Raw genomic sequence first — 22,509 nt, forward strand, 5'->3', positions numbered from 1 at the left:
AGAACTATTTGAAAAAATAAATCTGAACACAATTTTAGTTTTCCTGAAGGAAAAGCAAATGTGTACAAGAAAATATAATCCTAACTTAACGTGAATTGATTCAATAAATGACCTAAGAGCCTGATTTGATCCAATGAATGAGAATCTAAAAAAAACTTTCAGTTCAATACATAATTTTGCATCACATGGCCAACAGTAGTTGATATGCCATAAAGCACCAACCAACCAGAAGTAACTGTTTTAGAACTTCCACATCATCATTAGTCTCAACACCTGGCACACTTAACTCACCTGATTGCAACTCCATGGACTATTATGTCTGAGGCTGAATCAAAAAAGATACTAACCAGATTATCTGAGCAGTAGGGCATCATGAAGGCTGCATACTTCTGGAAGCCACGGTGGAGGCACAGAACAGTTTTTTGAAGAGGTGAGGCTGTATTCAGCAAAAGATCCGCTGTGATGCATTTTGAATTTTGAGAATACATTAAGATATGACATTTTTTTTTTTTCAAAAAGTGTCAGATTTATCTATGTATAAGCTAAACACATTGAAAGTCTGTTTGATGATAAAATGAATGCAAAAAAAAACTATTTTTTGAAAATGAATACAAAAGAATTACTGTCAAAAAGAAACAAACTTGAGATTAAAATCCTAAAACTATAACATTTTATTTACATTAAAGAATCAAAACCCTATAAACTATCCCACAATAATGATGTAGGACAGGATGAGGTCCATTATGACCCTTTAAGACAACTATGGAAGGAATCACTGAAATTGTTTCTAAAAATCCTCCACTCTATAATAAATAGCAATGTGTATTTATATTTGTGTATACAAATGAATGTGAATGTTTTTTTAAACCTATGTTAACCACACTGACATCAAAACAGTTCCAACAACTATACAAATATATCTTTTCAGACTCTCAATCAGCCCTAAAAGCAATTAAAAAAGAAAAAGAAAAGCAATCCTCTAATTGCAAAACTACTCCACAAACTAACACAATTAAACAGTCAAAAAGAAATTATTTTCTGTTAGATACCAAGCCATACCGGTATCCAAGGAAATGAATTAGCTGATTTAGCAGCAAAAACTGCCTTAAACATCCCAGCTGATTCAAATTTCAAAATCCTTTACTCAGATCTTTAAAAAGAAAACACAAAAAAAAAAAACATATCAATGCATACACAAAGGAAAATGGCAACAATATGGGAATACCCCCCCCCCAAAAAAAAAATTCTATGAAATAATTAAAAAGTAGGAACAAAACACTAAACTGAACAGAAAAGAAGTCACACTAGCAAGTATAAAAATGGGACAAACTCATTTAACCCACTATATCTTTTGAGAAAAGAAAATCAACCTATTTGTATATCATGTCAAACTCCACTCACAATTAAACACATTCTACTTGAGTGCACTGACATTGTAACAACAAGGAATAGTTTATATAAAGAAAAAACATTAAGGATCTATTTCAGAAAAACAAACCTCCACATCATACTTTCATACCTTAAAAAAATTAGCCTTTGTCAAAAACTTTTGAAAAGAACATATTACTCATATATCAGCTAGAGCAGGGAGTAAAGGCCTTCTAAACTCCTAGATAATTGGCATAAAATGACCCAAAGGGTTGGCATTCCATAAAATCCAACAAAACAAACAAATAAGGTCAAGTGTGGTTTTAAAAAGTCAGCATACTAGGATAAGCACACCCTGATTTATAAAAACGCTTGTAGACATCATGGAGCCTCAGGTGATTAGCAATAAATCAACCTCTCCTTTTTAGAGAGAAGGTAAATCTTGGAGAAAGGGGAGGGTAGCCTGGCAGCAACAAAGTCACTGTTGAATTGATTTATGTTGTAATTTGATTATAGATAATATTTTGAAATATTGTATGTATAGTAATCTGCAAACGTCTTTTTTGCATATTTAATTTTAAAACTGTTTTTAATAGATTAATATTATGTAATATATAATTGTAATTTGTATTGTCATATTTTCTTATATATACACAATAGTTTTTTTGTTTCTTTTTCGATAATAAAACATCTGATTTTTCAGAGAAAATATACTACATTTTGATCTTAGGCAAAAGGTGAAGGAACTAAAAAAATGAAAAAAAGAAATCCGATTTAATCTATTTATTGTATTATCTTTTTTAGGAGAGTGGATAGTTTGTGATCAGTTTTGTTTTTATAATACCGTCCTTCCAAGCATTATCACCCTCATTTGAGAGATGAATCCTGTCAAGTGTCTCCTCCTCCTTTGTGGAGAGTGTTATGAAATATTTCACACAAGTTTTATTTCCTCTTTTGGGGGCTAATATAGTATATGTTCATTTTCCTCACTATACCATTTTCCCAGGTATTAGCTTCTCTTATTTCGAGAGGGAGGATATACTATCTATAACTATTTTGCTCTCATGATATCATTCGCCCAGGCGTTAAGAGTTTTTTTTTCCTTTCTGCTTACTATAGCCATTTATAATTATTTTTGTTTTTTTATGTCTTCTCTATTATCTTCTGCAAAAGTTTTCTTAATATCTGCCAATTTAAATTTCCCACTCTCAGAGAATTTTATATATATATATATATATATATATATACGTTCAGGTCGTAACAAATATGAATGATATGAAATATGATTTTAGGAAATTGACAATTTCATTTATTTACAACGATAACAAAACAAACGAAAAACGGTTTGTACACAAAAGCCCAAAGATACAGTTTTTTTAAGGTTACTACTATCGAAGCCAAAAACAATGACGACTTGGAGGAACACAAGTCAAAAAATGGAATGAGGAAGAAGGAAAGGTAGTCAATATTAGGAATAGCCAGCAGGCAAAACTTCTAGCAGCCACTTACTCTATTAATAAAGAAATACAATGACAGTAATATCCCCTTTTTTGTTTGGTCAATGAGACAATTTCCAAAAATCTATTTACCACTGGTACAGTCCGTGGATTGAGGTGATGTATTCTTCTTTTTTTATCCATGAATCAGGAACCGGAGTTACTTTAACGGTTCAAGCTGATAACTGGTCTGCTGCCCTTTCCACAACCTATTTATATGACACCACAACTCATTCTAGATTATTGTAGAACCCTCTGGGACTTTCTAGATCCTTCTAGAATTTTTTATGACTAGATTCTGGCTTTTAAGTTATTTTGTGAATGAAAACGTTTGGGATTTGATTATTAGGACTGCCTAGAATACTTTAGCACACATTTTTAACTGTTTTATTGATTTTTTTTTTTTTTATTCGTCTCTCTTGAAATAACTGATGGAAATATTTTGTTATCCTGTCAAATACTTCTGTTATATTATTACCTTTAGTATCTTGTGACCTGATCCTTTCTATCTTGTATAAAAATTACTTATCTAGAATTTAATGGAATTAAATGTTTGACTTGGCCTAAAAGCACCAGCTTTTTGGATCAGTTTTGAAAAGAGGAAGATCTTTCTCTTTTCACTACATTTTATTTCAAACTTCTTGTCCATGATTTCATATCCTAACACATAACCCTAATTATAATTTTTAATTTCTAATGGAATTTTCCATTTTCTGCTTAATTTTAACCTCATGTGATACATAGCATGTTTAACACTATTTTTTACAAACCACGTTGGACTCTAAGTTAGTAATAGAATAAAGAAATTTTAGTGGTGGGAGGCTTTGTGCTACATTCTCTCATGATTGACTATTTATTTCAAATTTAAACACATTCTCTTTACTTTTACTAAATAGTCCGATTGTCGCCAGATGTGAGGCATTTAGCTGAAAAATTTGATTCGGCCTCTTAATTTTAATTCCCAACTAAAAATGGAGACTTAGCTGAAAAAAAGCCAATGCTCCACATTATCCAATCCTTCTTTATTTCATTTGTGTATTTAAAAAAAAATGTTCTTATTTTGTTTCAGGCTACCATTGTTTATAATTTGGAGTCATTTGGGATTGTTCCAGAGGATTTTGCCCATGAGGTGAGCGTTGGTGTAGCCTGCAGCACCAGCGTTAGCCAGGCTGACAATAAGATGTTGGGAAAGCAAGTCATGATTCAAGGAAACCAAATAAATTTTGTGGGAAAGCTTTTATTAGGTAAAAATTGCATTTTAGATTATTTATTTATTTTTTTTTTTTTTTTCAAACATTTTGTTATGAGGATTAATGTGTATTATTTGAACTACTATTTTTAATCTTTGTTGTTTTTTCATGTTTCAGCCAATGCAACCTCCAAGTTTCTTCAGGTGCATTTTTTCAAACTCTGGAATAAATAAGGAATTTTGAACTGAACCCTTTATTTAATCCATCATTAGAGATAGTTCTCATTCCATCAGCCATGACTGAGTGAAAATGTTAATGTTATTCTACTTGGTCATGACTGACAGAATAATAAAAAATAAAAAATAATTGGGTGAAACATTTCCAGGAAAATTGCTTGAATGAGTTATGCCGGTTGAATGGCCACCAAAAGGTCTCTTTTTCTTAGTTTAGCATATAAAATGTTATGCTTTTTATCCACAGAAATTTTTTTACTAGTTTTTCACCCCAAGCAAGGCACAGTGCCACTTGGATGTAAGGGGGCTACTATTTAGTACAAAATTTGCAGGGATACTATGTGGGATTTTTTTTTTTTTTTTTTTTTTTTTACATGGGGGTCACCACTTATCAAGGCCCGAAGTCCACTCAGGGATAAGGGTTATTGCGTGTACAGTAATCAATGAGATAGTATTGTAGTAATCATTAGTATTAGGTGTTTTGACAGAGTGTCTTACTTAAGGGGGCGGTTTGTCAGGAGTTTGTTTATGTTGGATTTGAAGACGTCCAAGTTGTAGTCAGGTGGGAAACAGGCAAGCGGCAGAGAGTTCCACTGGCGTGCAGTTCTAAGAAAGAAGCTCTGCTCATGGAATCTACGTTTGGATTTAGGCACAGATAAAGAGTGGGGAAAATTATTTACAGTAGTTTCAGCCAGACGGGTGTTTCTCGTGAAAGATTGGCGAGGGGGGACGAGGGATTCGAGCTCAGACGAGCACCTGCCATGGAAATAACGATAAAACAAAGACAGGCTCGCAACGTTTCTCCTGTGGGAGAGAGATTGCAGGGAAGAGAAAAGGGCATCCCCTACTAAACCATGAAGTCTATTTTGTACTCTGTCAAGGAAGGATAGGCTGTTTTTAGCAGCTCCTGCCCAGATGTGGCAGCAGTACTCCATCCTTGGACATACTTGGCTTTTATACAGATAGAGAATTGCATCAGTAGTGAGATATCTTCTGGAGTGGTAGAAGGATCCCACCATTTTCCCAGCGCCCCTGGCAACAGATTTGATGTACGTGTTCCATTTCAGATCAGGAATAAAGGTCAAACCTAGAAGCTTGTCAAAACATGGGGCCTCCCCAAGACAAGAGCCATCCATTTCGATTGATGCCAGATGGGGATCAGAGCATTGATGATGTAAAGATAGAAGCTTGGTTTTGGATGAATTAAAAGTGACCAGCCACCTCTTCCCCCATTGTACCACATGCTCAAGATCAGAGGAAAGAGAATTAGAGAGAACTTTGTCATTTACGGCCTTTGATGTGTTGCCATAGATGGTCGTATCATCAGCATAGATGTCAACGAATGATTTAAGTATGTGTTTTGGGAGATCATTGATGTAGATCAGGAAGAGAGTTGGGCCCAGGATGGAACCTTGAGAGATACCAGCATTAATACTGCAGGCCTCTGATTTCTGCCCATCAACCACTACTCTTATGAACCTATCAGAGAGAAATTATTTAATGATTGAGAAAACATTTCCAGTAATACCGTAGCTGGAAATCTTGTGAAGTAGGCCCTTATGCCATACCTTATCGAAGGCCTTCAATATGTCAAGAGCAATTGCCCTGGAAAGGAAACCTTTGTCGAGAGATTCACTAATCCTATGTGATATAACCGTTAGCACATCTGCTGTAGATCTTGCAGAGCGGAAACCATATTGCATGTCACTAAGAAGGTTGTTTCTGCTGAGGTGGTTGACTACTTCTTTATTTAATATGGATTCCAACAACTTACTCATGACACAGAGGAGACTTAGTCTGTACTGAGAGGGAGATGACTTTTCATCTGAATTCTTTAATACAGGGCATACTGATGAAGTTTTCTAGGGTGTTGGAAAGCACTTCTCCTTAAGGCAACGCTTAAACAGTTTTGTAAGTATGGGGGTAAGTTCTGGTTGGAGCTTTTTCAGCACTATAACTGGAATGTCGTCAGGGCCAGTTGCTTTACTGGAATCAAGGTGCTTGATTAGCTTGGCGACCTCACGCACAGATATTTGTATGTTGCATAGAGTATTGTCTGTTATAGGAGGAAATACAGGGAGTTGGTGGTCATTGTCGCATAGGGAGAATTAGCTGCAAAGTTCTTGGCAAATAGTCTGGCCTTGTCTAATGCTAACGAGATGACCTCAGGTCCATTGATGATAGTCGGGATAGAATGCACGCTTCTGTTCAAGATCCTGTTTGCTATTTGCCAGAACTGGTGGGAACCAAGCTGCTGCTCAGCTACTTTGGATTTAAAACTGAAGATGTCTGTTCACACTACACTTAAACTTCTGAATGTCAGTACAGTCAGGAAACTGGGAGAGAATTCCAAAGCCTAACAGTTCAAGAGAAGAAATTATTTGAGTAGAAAGCTTTCTAACATCTAGGGATATCTACAATGAAGGGGTGGGAGTTTGCTATTTATCAGGTTAGTAATGGATATTTCCGTAAAGAGGGTACAAGAGATGGGGTACATCAGAGTACTTATCATTAAAACCGGCACAATGATGCAACATCATGCACATGATGGATCAAAGTTTAGAGTTTGGTTGACAGTGCAAGACTTATTAGGTTGGCAATTCTTTTCTGAATCCTGGCTAGGAGTGAGAGACTAGTAGTAGATGCACAATCCCAATTAATTTTGTAATGTTTTCTCATTGCAGTATCTTTTCCAGACGCCACAATCATGCGTAACAATGAGCACCTGGCACAGCGGGTATTTGTCGTATAGAAATAACATAGGGTGTTGGCAGCATTAAAAGAAACCATCAACAAATATTAATGCAGCATCATTGCAAACTGCCATGTCAACAGATATTGTTGTCATAGCAGTCAACGTGTTAATGAATGTTCGATGACTATGTATTAAATTCAATATATTTGAATGTTTAAATAAAAAGCTGTGCCCATATTATGTCCATTAAAATCCCTTTAAAATTATTCAAAGAAACTGAAATTTGTGGAATATTTATCAATTGATGTCGAATACTTCATGTAAATATTTCACAAATCGAAGGTATTTGCCCCCCCCCCTTTTGCATAAAACTAAATGTAACGTACATTATAACCCTTTGTTTGCAACAGTGTTATAAAATTGATAACGGTCAGTTAAGTTAGAAGCAAATCCTGTACATACAAATATATAAACTTATGTAACTTTATGAAGATGGATAGATAATAAACAAAGAAAATTCCAAAACAAAAAATAACTCGCAGGATTCAAACCTATCATTACATCGCTAGTAAAAACATAAATGAAGTTTTACTGCAAAGCTTCAAAGACGGGTTATTTGTACAAATTCATTTTTCTCTAATTGTATGGCTTGTCACTAAAACTGTTAAAGACATTCATTATCTGCATTAAGTGATTCCTCTTTTGCAAGAAATTCCTATACAAGTCACATTTTTCACTTTGTGGTTTTGTTTATATGTTTTCATCCCTATTTTATTTAAATTTATTCCCTAGTGTCAACCAAAAAGCAACCTGTACATAATATACTGTTGAAAATCAATTTCAGTGTTAATTTTACTAGACGTGAAGTTACAACTGTTAAGGTATGCTTCTTATATAAGTCTCTTTATTATTTCTATCTGTACTATTATATAAAAGGAACTTTGTCCATCTGTGTGTGCAAGTTTGTTCCTCATGAACTCTTAAATGGCTGGGCCAATTTTTATGAAATTTTACACAAATGTACTTTATTTATCTGGCAGTGTTCTTAGATAGGTTTTGTATTGGAATGTCTTCAATAAGTATTGATAATCAATAACCAAAAAATCCAATGGAAGAAGGAACAGGCGATTTGGGCCAAAGTTAATACTTTATACAGCTTAACATCACAAGTACACTTGAAAAGTTTTCTTACTGCACAAGCAGAAAGGCCAAGCATATAAAATCAACTGTAGCTTCTTTGATATGACAGGGGTGCATTTGAAATGAATGTTTATGTTTAGAGCATAATTGAACCATGATACTTGATTTTTGCTTTTTTAAGTTTTAATTCAAGCCATTATATATAAAAATAATTTTATAAAATCAACAGTAGGTTCTCTAAAATGCAATGTAAACTACAATGTATTGTAGGGAGGCATGTGAAGCTTCTCCCCGGTGCACCACGATGGGTCCCCAACTAGAGCAGGCAATCAATTGATTTGATTGAAAAATGGACGATTTCACCAATTTTGATGACAATAAAAATTTGTTGATCCTCATTCAATCCCGAACAACATTGGGTCTCCCTGCTAATCCTTATATAGTAGTAATATTATTTTTATATAAAAAGATTTTTGTCATCTAATTTACATGTGTTCATGGCATGTACAGACATATGCATGTAAATTAAATGAGAAGTATCACGTTTTCTCTAAATATTCACAGTAATATTTGAGTGTTTGAATCAACATGTCAACAAGAGAAATACATAGACAGCGAAGAGAGATGGGTGATATGTTCAGTTAATTATAAATTAATTAGAATTATTTTTTCAAAATTTAATTCTAGAACTAGAGTATATTTTAGCATGCATCGTGTGTTATTCAAGTATATCAAAAAATACTTAGAGAAACAAACATTGATGAATTCACAAAATATATATATATATATATATATATATATATATATATATATATATATATATATATATACTTGTACTTTTTTGTAGAAAAAGAAATCCCATACAGTGCTCTATTATTAGGGAAAAAACCTTTCTCGAAATAAGAGCAATATATTTTTTTTGTATAATATATACAGGAATTTACATTTATATCGGTAGTCGGTACCGACGGTTTCAAGCCCGGTAGTTGAGGACTGCTCTTAATGTCCGCCTCAGGCTCTCTTCAGTCGACTCTCATCTGTCTTTAGCCGGAACCGGAACTCTATATATGCACACCATAATTTTTATTTATTTATTTTATCCTTTATTTTTTTTATTTATTTTTTTGTATGCTACTTTAATAAGGTAATAAATTTGAAGCAATAAATTAAAAAATATGGGATGATGCCTTCTATATTATTATTTTTCTTTAAGCACCCCCCCCCCCCTATCATTCAGTTTAAGTCTCGTTTAAAAGCGTTTTAAAAGTTCATTTTGAAGTTATGTCTAATCTCGTTTAAAAATAGGGTAATAAAATTTAGATTGAATTAGACCTAGGAAGTGCCCAGGGGATGGTATATACTAATATTTAAGTATCGCTTTGCGTTTAAAAACGTTTAAGATTTATTTTAAAATAATCTCTAGTTTCGTTTTAATTACGGTAATAATATTTAGTTAAAATAGACTTAAAATGTGTAAAAATATGGCATGTTTATATTTAAGTATCGTTTCACGTTTAAAATTATTTAAAACGTTATTTTAAAATTATATGTAATTTTGTTTTAAAACCGGTAATAAATCTTAAATTGAAATAGGTCTAAACGGTGTCAAAAATTGGCGTTTTTATATTAAGTATATTAAGTATAACATGATCTCGCTCTATTTAAAAACATGTTTTAAAACATTTAAAATTTTAAATTTAAAAATTCTCTCTAGATCTCGTTTAAAATGGGTGATAAGATCTACAATAATATAAAATAAAATATTTTGACATGTGTCTATAACTAAACCCTTTTTTTTTTTTTTTTATTCCTTGTAATATAGAATAATCAATAGAGCAAAAGAGAGAAGTAATACGGCTTTAGCAAACAAGATCTGGCAGTTAAAAGAAGGTGCACCTTTTACGATGAAATGGAAAAAAATCGAGCAAAAACCTTCATACTCCCCAGAACTAAAACAATGCTCTCTCTGCAATGCCGAAAAATATTACATTTTAAAAGCAATCCAAGAAGATGGATGCTTAAATGTAAGAAATGAATGCTTGAAGGAATGTATACATAGAAGAGAATCGCTTCTTATAAATTGGGATAGAAAAAAAGATAAAACGTGAAGATTAAAAAAAAAAAAGGGTTTAGTTATAGACACATGTCAAAATATTTTATTTTTATCTTCACGTTTTATCTTTTTTTATTCTATATTACAAGGAATAAAAAAAAAAAAAGGGTTTAGTTATAGACACATGTCAAAATATTTTATTTTATATTATTATAGATCTTATCACCCATTTTAAACGAGATCTAGAGAGAATTTTTAAATTTAAAATTTTAAATGTTTTAAAACATGTTTTTAAATAGAGCGAGATCATGTTATACTTAATATACTTAATATAAAAACGCCAATTTTTGACACCGTTTAGACCTATTTCAATTTAAGATTTATTACCGGTTTTAAAACAAAATTACATATAATTTTAAAATAACGTTTTAAATAATTTTAAACGTGAAACGATACTTAAATATAAACATATGCCATATTTTTACACATTTTAAGTCTATTTTAACTAAATATTATTACCGTAATTAAAACGAAACTAGAGATTATTTTAAAATAAATCTTAAACGTTTTTAAACGCAAAGCGATACTTAAATATTAGTATATACCATCCCCTGGGCACTTCCTAGGTCTAATTCAATCTAAATTTTATTACCCTATTTTTAAACGAGATTAGACATAACTTCAAAATGAACTTTTAAAACGCTTTTAAACGAGACTTAAACTGAATGATAGGGGGGGGGTGCTTAAAGAAAAATAATAATATAGAAGGCATCATCCCATACTTTTTAATTTATTGCTTCAAATTTATTACCTTATTAAAGTAGCATACAAAAAAATAAAAAAATAAATAAAAAAAATAAAGGATAAAATAAATAAATAAATAAATAAAAATTATGGTGTGCATATAGAGTTCCGGTTCCGGCTAAAGACAGATGAGAGTCGACTGAAGAGAGCCTGAGGCGGACATTAAGAGCAGTCCTCAACTACCGGGCTTGAAACCGTCGGTACCGACTACCGATATAAATGTAAATTCCTGTATATATTATACAAAAAAAAAATATATATATATATATATATATAGTGGGTGCAATAAGTATCCGATACAAAGCAAAAAGTTGATTTATTTTTGTTACACAAAAACAATAACAAAATGCTATTCTAATGTAATTTTGTATGATAAATACAAATCTCATATCAAAAATCATATATAATCACGCATTCATTAGATAATTACATGAATGTCATATCTAAGGTTCAAAAAGTATCCAACACACACAAAAAATAGTATTAGTTTTTAGATATATGGCCTTTACTCACCATAACAGCTTCCAAATGTTTAGGCTACTTCATTACAAGATTGTTACAAATGTTAACTGGAATTTTATCCCACTCTTCTTGGCAGATTCATTTAGGTTCTGTCAGATTCCTTGGATCTCTCTTTCGTACCATCAACTTCAACTCTTGCCACAGATTTTCAATTGGGTTGAGGTCAGGTGATTGACTTGGCCATCCTAATACTTCTATTTCCTTCTCCCAAAACCATGCGGTAGTTTCCTTAGCCGTGTGCTTGAGATCGTTGTCCTGCTGGAATATCCAACCATTAGGCAAGTTCAAATCCTCTGCAGACTTTGAGAGATTATCATCAAGTATAGCCCGATGCATTTGAGAATTTGTTTTCCTTTCTATGATGTAAAGTTTTCCAGGGCCAGCTGAAGAGAACCCCAACTATATACTTCCACCTTCAAACTTCATGTAGGGATGATATTCTTTGGGTCAAACGCGGAGTTCTGTCTCCAGACATGACTTACATTATTTCGACCAAATAACTCAATTTTCGTTTTGTCTGACCATAATATTTTATTCCAAAATCTTGAAGGTTTCTCCAAATGTTCTTGGGCAAATTTCAGACGATTCTTGATATGAATTGGTTTTAACAAAGAGATTTTCTTGGTTTTTTGATTGGAATCCTTTCTTTCTAATTGTATTCTTGCATACACATGTCCCAGATGATTCTAATGTTTTCTAGAGTCAAGAACGAGTTATTCGTGGATCCTTCTTAACTTCACGGACCAAAAGTTCAGCAGTACAGTTAGAAATTTTGGAAGGATGCCCTGAATGTGGCAGATTTGAAGTGCACTGGTAGGACTTCCATCTACAAATCGTGTCACCAACAGTCGAAATGTAGATATTCAACATTGTTGAAATTTTTCTATACCCTGAACCATCCATGTATAGCTGAACAATTAATTTTCTTGTCTTTTCTGACAATTCTCTAGTTTTAGAAATTACATAAACAGTGCGACTAAATTTACCAAAATGAACGATACGCCGTCAAGAGTTATCTAGATTTACGTAACTCTCTGAACCAACATATGACAAATATTTGGCTAATTAAAACTATTTTTCTTTTGATACTTTTTTAAACCTTAGATATGACATTTATGTAATTATCTAGTGAATGCGTAATTATATAAGAGTTTTGATATGAGATTTGTATTTATTATACAAAAATACATTGAATAGCATTTTGTTGTTGTTGTTGTTCTTGTTTTCATGTAATAAAAATAAATCAACTTTTTGCTTTGTATCGGATACTTATTGCATCCACCGTATATATTTCTGTGGAAATATTCTTTATTCACTTATATTTCCTTTTTATACATACCAATCCTTATTTAAGAAGCTCAATGTAATTACAGAGTATATAATGAATAAATGACAAAAAATTATATTTCAAATTTCATGATGTTGACCATCTTACAATGTACTCCTTTAATTCAGTTGACATTTACAATTCTTGACAGTATCTGTTTAGTAGCACAAAATCAATCACTTAATTATTATATCAATCAGTGAATCTATTTTGCCCTTAACTCATCAAAAGAAATAGAAACAGTCAATCCACCAAAAGGAAATAAAATGCGTTTGGACATGATTAAAAAATTTGAAAATTGGAAGAGAAGTTGCAAATACCTTATAGTTTTCTTTCCTTACACCATTTTAAATTAAGTGTATATATATATATATATATACTAGCTGGTTGTCCAGCATTGTCCGGTCGTACAGTAGGCTTGAACATGATATTTTAATTTATACAGATTGCGTATGTATTATTATGGAATCAATCCTCTATTGATTATTCTATATTACAAGGAATAATTTGCCTGGTAGACTAATTTGCAAAGAAATTTTAAAAATAATGATAATGTCGTTCATCAAATTCTGTCTGTGTTTGTTTACAATATCATGTCAGCTGATATCTGGGCTTGACGATCTTAAAAATAGTTTTTCTTCTCTTATAGATAAAAAAGAAGAATTTTTACGAGGGAATATTTTACATTACACCGACCAGGGTTACACCAGTGTAACATAAACATTCTTTTATCTATAAGAGAAGAAAGACTATTGTTAAGATTGGATTTTTTCGATTTTTGATACTTATCAGATGAATTTCTGTATAAAACATATTTACGAACACTGCCAGACATAAATTACCTTTGTGTGAAATTTGCTAAAGATAGGCTCAACCGTTTCGGAACCTATGAGGAAAGAACTCACACAAAGTGACTTTTATATAATAGTAGAGATTTTAAAAGTATTTTATGCAATTTCAAAATAAGGCACTTCGGTTGTGTCAGTAAATAATTATGAGCCAAGAAGAATGTATATGGTGCATTATTGGGTGTGCAAGAAGAAAATGATTTGGTGCTCATGCCAGAAGTGAAAAATGAAAATCTCAATTGGGTGATTGGTCATATAAATCAGTGACGAGCTATATCTATAAGTTTCAGACATCATTTTGATGGGACATTTCACTGACCATCAGATACAGAAAAAATGTGCACCCACTGAAGAGATTTCTGTTTTCTTACACACAATTTATTTGGATTATTTAGACTGCTTTATCTTTTGAGCTGTATAATTTTGACCATCTTTTCAAACTTGCAATTTTTTCTGCTTTATTTATTTATTTTTTTCCTTTGAAGATTGTAACGTTGGGTATGAGGCACTCAAACTAGATGTCAACATTCCCCTGCTTTTTATTGAAACCAACCGATAACTCTTTTTAGTATCCTCACAGTTCCCCTAAGTGCAATTGTCTGGATCTCTTTTGCACTTGATTCACCAGGAATATTAGTTAGGTAGAACTTCAGGTTCTTCTTGATAAGCCCTGTGGCACCTATAATAATAACTGGTATGATTGATATCTCTCTAAGATTCCAGTTTCTGTTCATATCATACATGAGACCTAGACCTTCATCATTAAGGACACTCGCTTACACCAAGGTTGCCACTCTCTCTGACTTTTTTTTTTTTCTTTTTCTTCTTTTGTAATGCTGGGTATGGTGCAGCCAAACCAGCTGCCAACATTGCTCCGCTTTTTATTGAAACCAACCGAGAGCTCTTTTTAGTATCCTTGCTGTTCCCTTAAGTGCAATTGTCTGGATCTCTTTTGCACGTAGTTCACTAGGAATATTAGTTAGGTAGGACTTCAGGTTCTTCTTCATAAGCCCTGTGGCACCTTGAGTATGGCTTACCACATGTGGAAGAAAAAGGAAAATCATCTATTCTTGTTGAACAAGGTCAAAATTATAGGCAAAGATGATCACTAGAGAGTAAAATGTCTCAAATAAGCAGCACATATGTTGAGCAATAATAAGTAGACAGCATAGAAATAAATACAATGTGGGAACCATTAATTGTAAATAATAGATTATAATACCATTAAATATATGTAATATTACACATCCAAAACAAGATCTCAAACTTCATACTAGAATTTTCCATGTCCAAACAGATAGTTCTGACGGTTTGGAGATTAATTATTCAATCCTTATTACCATTTTCGACTTTACAACTCTACTTATTACAAAATATCATCATTAACGATTCCAAGATTTTTCCACAATTCTAATAGAATTACTGATTCCGTACTAAATCGCTGATTCTAATTCTTTATAAATCTCCAAATATTTAACCATAAAATTATTTTGTCTTGATTACCATGCAAGCACATGTTTAATGTGCGTATATTTTCTCAAACGTATAAACATACGTGGTTTGGGGGGGGGGGGTCTATAGATTTCAGTTTTATCGAAAGTTTAAAACAAAAAATATCTGTATTATTACTACTGGTCATGGAAGATTTATTTAAAACAAATCAAATAAAGAAAAATAATTTAAGGAATCGTTTTTGACATCAGAAAATAGGCACAAATTTGTCCGATTCCGATACCCCCAAAGTGTTCCAATTTTTTGGATTCCAGATTCTGATTAATCGTCCCAACATTATCATGAACACTTCTGCCTAGTTATGGCTGACATTGTAAAAACAATCAACCGTTACAAATTAATAACTAATGGGTTCATTTAGAAATTCTGTACAGGTTCTCAAGTTTGAAAAGTTGCACCTAAAAAAAAAAAAGTCAGAAGTTACATTAAACAAAATGTGATTATGCCTCACCAAGTTATCACATTTCCTCCTTTCAACAAATTAATTTCCCCTCAGTTTTTTTTGTTTTTTTTTCCATTTTCATGTGCCATGTAATGTTCATTTTCTTTTCTTTTTTTTGTAGATAAATACGGCCTTCCAAAACGGTTTGTAAAGGGCCTTGAACTTGCACCAAAGAAAGGCAGACGCACGTAATGGCTTTCATGTAGTAACATCACAAAATTATTTTGTAAAACATAAAATCTTTTACCTGTTAAACTTGTTCATTCTTTTTCCATTTTATTTTTTTTCTCTCATCCCGTGGTGTTGTGATTGTGATGTAATGAAGTTGTAGATTAACCCTAACCCTAACCCTTGTCCCAAATGAGATTCTACATTTTTAGATTTTAGGTAATTACATATTTTACAATCTTCCCACTCGGACTAAGGAAAAAAAAACAAAAAAACAAAAAAAACATTAGTTAACCACTATAAAATTAGAATAACCCAGAAATTGGGATCAGTTAAATTTATATACAAAACTGCTCCTCCTCCCCAGTAAATTCTAAAATAATTCAATTTTTTTCTTTTTCTTTCTGACAAGTTTTTCAAGGTATTCACACATAATCGCCAGAGCTACAGCAGGAATTGGTGTATACCCTACTAAAGCCTTGTTGCACATCTGGTGAATTTCAAAAATTCAATTTGAATGTGGACACTTAAGAGAACAATATGCAACAAAATTCTGTTTTAAACTTCAAAATAAATGCCACAGAAGTATATTGAATGCTTCAGGCAGCTTTTGGACGATTTTGCATGAACTGAGCATGTTTTTGAATGGCATAGGATATATAAGGAAGGCAGAGAGTCTGTGAAGGATAATGAGGTGTGGGAGGAGTTCATTGGCCAAATAAAGAATTTCATGCGTTGTATCTATAGTAACAATAAATGCAGTTTGATATCAGTGTGGGAACTGTACATTACAATTATTCGCAAGGAACTGAAAATACAGGAAATTTTCAAAGTTTGTTCCAACGGTTCTTGGAGATCAGAAAGAAAGACGTCATGACAGTAGATAGATGGTTGAGCTGATCATTTGAGATCCTGTAGTTTTTTATGCTCTGGTTAGATCTACTGCTATGAGAGTTTCCAGTAGGAGCAAACTGGCTCTCTCAGACCCAAGAATGCCAGACACAGCAAGTCCACCCAGAAACTTTATGATGATCTCTTTTTTTTTGACAGCACAGGCATGATCTACATGCTCTTGGTTCCCACTGGACAGACAGTCAACAAGGAAAACTATGTTGAGGTTTTAGTTCAGGAAGAGATTCAGTCGAGAAAAAAACCCAAAAAAAACAAAAAAACAGCATTCTTCAAATCAAGTCAACAACTTCACCAGTGTCACAGACTATTTGACCAAGACCTTGCTCCTTGTGACTTTTGGTTATTCCCAAAACTCAAGGGAAATCATAGAGGCTGTAATTATGAGACAATTGAGGAGATGAAGACTAGGGTTATTAACAAGCTCACAGGACTTCCAGAAGTTGTTGGAATGGTACAATAAGTGCATTGCAGCCAGAGGAGATCACTTAGAAGGGGATTAGAGTTTCATGTGTATACTATCAACAAAAGTACCTATATGAAAAAAGCCTGGAAACTTATTGAAGACACCTTGCACCTCAATTTTGTTGCAATTTTTCTACTTTTCATGCCTTATATTTTTGTAAAGTTTATTTATTAGTCTAGACATCTTTTCAATTTCACAAAACATTCTGGTATTCTTCTAAAATCTTATCACAGCAGCATAGGTCAAGTGAATCATTTACGTAAAAAAAAAAATTCAAGCTCAATCTTAATAATTGCATTTTATCAACTTTAATATTTTTCATTTCATCCCTTTTTTTTTGTTCATATTTTAGTTGCTTCAAATCACCATTTGGCATTTTCATGCAAATTGCAATTATGCTATCACCAGTTTATTATGGCCCTATGATCACCTTAATCACATCACAATACATTTTTTGTATAATTTTTATTAGGTGTGTGTTAGTAATACTATCATAGATCCATATGCTTTCCGTAGATCATTGTCTGGTCATGTCAACCCTAACCTGACAATCTTCATTGTCTCATGCGGAGATTATTCTCCTTTAACAGCCAGCTATTCCTTGAACATATTGATTGAATGTCTGTTTCACCATTGTTATCTGACCACCAAAAAAGTTGACTCATTGTATTGCTTATCACAGGTTTGGAGTTCAATAGATCAGTTGGTTTAATGAATTTTATTATTCATTAATATTTCTCAGTCACCTGAGCAGATGACTTCAGATTTGCTCAACCAATTTTAACAATTTTCATATCAAAATGAAGCTTACAATAATTTTCTGAAAAGCAATTGCTGAAACAATTGATAGCAAATGAATCATTTTTAATTGGATTCGATGAACTGTATTTTCAGGTTCTGAGATAAAGAGCATTTTTTTTTAATTAAAGCTGTTGAATTCATTCACAAAATGACTCATATTCAAGGTATTAATCAAAGTCTGATTGGCAAACCCACTTCTCTTCCTTATAATTAGATCGAGTTGTAGGATAGGCTTTTTCTTTAAGTTATATTTTTGGAGTTTTTTTTTTAAGTTAACAGCAACAACAAATTCAGAGACAATAGATCTTAACATTTCTACTTTATACAGGGTCGGTAAAAATCAGAATTTGTAACTTTTTTTGCTTTAAAAACTTGCATTTTTATTAGGGGTGAGGTTATTTCCCTTGTGACATTACTATTATCTGTTGTGCAATAAAAAAATTTTTTTTTTTTTTTTTAGGTCCCCTAAAATTAATGTCAACTGAATTCCTTTCTCCTTGGCAAAAAAAAAAAAAAAAAAAAAAAAAAAAAAAAAAAAAAGCTTGTGTAATTTTTTTGGTTTTTAAGTATTTTCTTTTAAATCTCAGATAAAGTTAGAATAGATAAAAGGGGGCAGGGGGAAAAAAAACAACAAAAAAACTTGCATTTATTCATTAACATCAAAACTGACTTAATTCTATTGCTATAAGAATATCTTGAAGTATCATATACACTGCGTGTCAAATTATTAATGAGATAACATTTTTCTACCAGTTTCAGAAACTTACCAGTAGTTTCATATGAAAAGCTTTGGAAACGTTGGCATTGTTGAGACTGAAATGTTCGTACTGTTCTGTGCAATGGAAACAACTTGCCATCGTAATTGCTGAATCCACGGTATTTGAAGGGTGTCAAATTATTAACAAGGCAGTTTGTTTCATCAATAAAATAGGTTGTAAAGGTGGTTTGAGTAATTCTGAAAAGAGTACTATTACAGAAAAGCTAGCAAAAATTAAAACTACCCTTTAAATATTGAAAATGATAGAAAGGTACCATCAAACTGAAGAACTTTGTCAAAGACCCTACAAAGGTACGTAAGAGCTGATAAAGGTAAATCTAGAGTTGTTTCACGCTGTTCTCTACTCCAAATTAAACGTGAAGTTGTTAAAAACCTTAGGCAGACAAATCAAGAAGTTTTTGACAAAACCGGATTGAAGAATGTCACAAAAAGTACTTGATGTTGCCTTCTGGAAGAAGTGGCAAAGTTTATTTATTAGTCTAGCAACATTACATACAAAACCGATTGAAATGGGCAGAGGACAACATGAAAATGGATTATTCCAAAGTTTTGTTTATGAATAAAGTGCGTGTCACTCTTGATGGCCCAGTTGGTTGGAGCAAGGGATAGGTCCTAGATGGATGACATCTTCATCAGCGTTGAAGGCGCCAACAAGGTGGTGGTGGATTAATGGAGGTACTTTAGTTGGCACATGGAAAGTCCCAGAAGGTGTAAAAATGACGTCAAATGCTTACATAGCTTTTCTGAAGGAAAGGTTGACGTTCAGAAGAACTTATCTTTATGCAGGATAATGCTTCTTTCAGATGTAGCAAACAAAAGCAAAGAGTATTTTCAACAACTGGGGTTCTTTGGCCTACAAAAGATGGAGTGACCTGTAAATTTGCCAGATTTGAACCCAATTGAGAACCTTTTGAGTATTATGAAGCAATGCTTCTATGCAAGTGGACGCCAATTTAAGAGTTGTGGGATGCTCTCCAAGAGATATCGCAAGGAGTAACTTGACAAAATCACAAATTTGATTAATTCTGTGGACCAACACCTTTCATAAAAGTCACGTCTTTCACAAGTCATTCATAAAAAGGATCGCATATCCCCTAATTATGTCAACATAGAAATTGCTATGTAGTTATTGTTTTCTAAGCATTTTTCCTAGTTCACTTTATGTTTGAAAATCATTTCAATAAACAAGTTATGGGCATATTGTGTTTTTCTCAATCTTGTTAATAACTTGACACAATGAAATCAACAGATATTCCTATCTTCTGCCAGTTTTGCTAATACTGCTTTAAATACTTTTATTTTTTGACTGGAGTAGCCGAATAGTATTTAAGAACTTTCTAAAAGTTTCATGGATTTTTATTCACTTGTTCCTTAAATATTAAGAAAAATGTAAACTCGTTAATGATACGCAGTGTGTGTGTGTATATATATATATATATAAATCCGTAATCCTGTGTTTGTTCACAATTTGATTAATATATACAAAAGTTTCCTTACTTTACTCTTTCATTTATTTCTATATATAGCTTCATTCTTGGAAACTAGATACAATAAAAAGATTTAGAGTTATTTGCCCCTTAGAATCTTCCGATCATTTCATTTGTTTGTTATTCTTTAAACAGCTATACAGGAATCGCAAATTTTACGATGTAACCCATCGTTGTTTAATACCTAAAAAAAAAAAAAAAAAAAAAAAAAAAAAAAAAAAAAAAAAAAAGGATCTACTGCCCCCCTCTGAATTCCACAATTTACACTTTTTCTTTTCACGTTAATCTCATCGATTACAAACTTTAATTTCTAATTAAAAAAAAAAGGTAAATTTTTACGTGACTCAGCGTCTTTTAACCCAAAAAAAAATTAGGACCTACTTTTTTGGGGCCCTAATACGTTTAAACAATCTTTATAAATAATATGAAAGTAATTTTGAAAAAAAGAAAATTTAACGTAAAAATGAACACCCATTTTTGGCCACAAAGCATTCAACGAGATATATCTCTAGCATTTTTTTTTTTTTTTTTCAAATTTAGCGATAGAGATGGATGGGGCAAAACATGACAAATAGTTTTTTTTGTTTGGTGGGTGTGGGAATTACATTTGAAACATCTGGTGGAGAGGGTATCAGGTACTTCTCCTTTTAAGGAACGATTAAATTTACATGTTTTTATCCGTTCTTTTATTTATGGAATTGTTTTGAGGGTATCCATGTTACCCATGATGAAAATGATTAGTGTAGCAGGTGTGTTCCAAACGGAACTGTATGTAAACCCAGGCAACGCTGGGTACCCATGCTAGTATATATATATATATATATATTTTTTTTTTTAATCTAATTTTCATTTAGGTTTCACATGGATAATGAAATTTGCCATTGTTTAACATCATCTAACCGAATAAAGGCAAGTTTTTTTTCCTCACCCGACATCAAAATGGGTTATGCTGTAGAATATTTTCATTCATTATATATTCCTCCATGATGGGGAGGGTATAGTATATGTTAGTTACTCATATTATCCCAGGATTAGCTTTTTGGGGCAGAGATAAGTGTACTATCTTTTATTGTCATACTCTCAGGCATTGACGCCTTTTTTAAGGAGGAGAAGTTATTTCTCATGATATCCTCTCAGCCTAGCAAAAGAGCATGTATTTGCTAGTTTTAATATATTTATAAGTTTTCCATCCTAATCAAAACCACGTTTTAACCCATTTAAAGCAGATCTTTCCTTTTGAGAACATTGTCCAAATGACCTTTTTTTTTTTTGTTTTGTTTTTACTAAGAATCATTTAAAGTGATTAACAATATTAGAGGTAACAAAATGTCCAAATGCATCATTTTTACTACAATTTAAAATTTTTGATTCTTCGTTGGGACTCAATTTGCCTAAAATGAGATTTCCAGATTGATGGGGATTGAAGAACAGGTACCTAATTTTTTTTTTTTTTTTTTTAATAGGTATTTTTGAATAGATTGAACATGTTAGTAGCTATAATGGTTATTTATCACCTGTATGGTTTAGGGGGATTTTTTTTTTTTTACCTCAAATAAGCAAATATTTTCATTTGGGAACATCAAATAATTTTTAAAAAAAACTGAATTGGATTTATGATATTTTAACATACAAATCAAAATTTCAAATTTTAGCAAAGGGAAGTACCCTTGTTTTTAAATTTTTTTTTATTATTTTTTTTTTTAATTGTGTCAATCTTCTTCCCTCCCAATAATCTGTCCAAAAACACGATTTGATAAATTTTTTTTTTTTTTTTTTTTTTTTTTTACCAAAAGGCAACCTCCTTATATTGAAGTGTTTTCTCTCTTCATATGTAGTTCTTGTTCTTTTTACTAGTTGCAGAAACTTGTCTCCATCTTTTTGTCAGATATTACTTGTCACTGTAAGGGAGGAGTGCAACTCCTACTCCCATCAAATTTAATTTGAGTCCATTATTTTATGGCTCTAAAAATTATTTAACAGAAGATCAAGTGAAATTAAAAAAAAAAAAAAAAAAAAAAAAATGACAATATCAGGTACGGTTACTAGTTTTTAGAGGTGGGTGGGTTCAGTAAAAAAAAAAAAAAAAAAAAAAAAAATTTTGTAAACGACTCACTGGTAAATAGTCACCTGACTATTCTGAGTCTTGTTGGCAACTGTTGAATGGCCTCTAATTGACTTCCGAACCCATGTTTGGCCAGGTCTATATTTTACTCTTTTTCTTATTTTCTCACATGTTATCCTTGGTATCTTGTTAAGTGCAATTGTTCTAC

At 32.2% G+C, this 22,509-nt stretch overlaps 1 protein-coding gene across 9 annotated transcripts in view; it reads left to right on the plus strand.

Annotated features, from left to right (window-relative positions):
• Window positions 1-15,885, plus strand: part of LOC145245968 (eukaryotic translation initiation factor 2D-like) — a 127,915-nt gene extending 112,030 nt beyond the window's left edge. For all 9 annotated transcript variants that reach the window (XM_080107751.1, XM_080107752.1, XM_080107748.1 and 6 more), the window contains exons 15-16: window positions 3,934-4,108; window positions 15,752-15,885. In XM_080107751.1, coding sequence (XP_079963877.1) covers window positions 3,934-4,108; window positions 15,752-15,822 — 246 coding nt within the window. In that variant the 3' untranslated portion in view covers window positions 15,823-15,885. The remainder of the gene's footprint in view (window positions 1-3,933; window positions 4,109-15,751) is intronic.
• Window positions 15,886-22,509: the final 6,624 nt, after the last annotated feature.

Source organism: Euprymna scolopes, chromosome 23, assembly GCF_053919585.1.
Source record: "Euprymna scolopes isolate OS-2025 chromosome 23, ASM5391958v1, whole genome shotgun sequence".
NCBI classification, from domain to species: Eukaryota; Metazoa; Mollusca; class Cephalopoda; order Sepiida; family Sepiolidae; genus Euprymna; species Euprymna scolopes.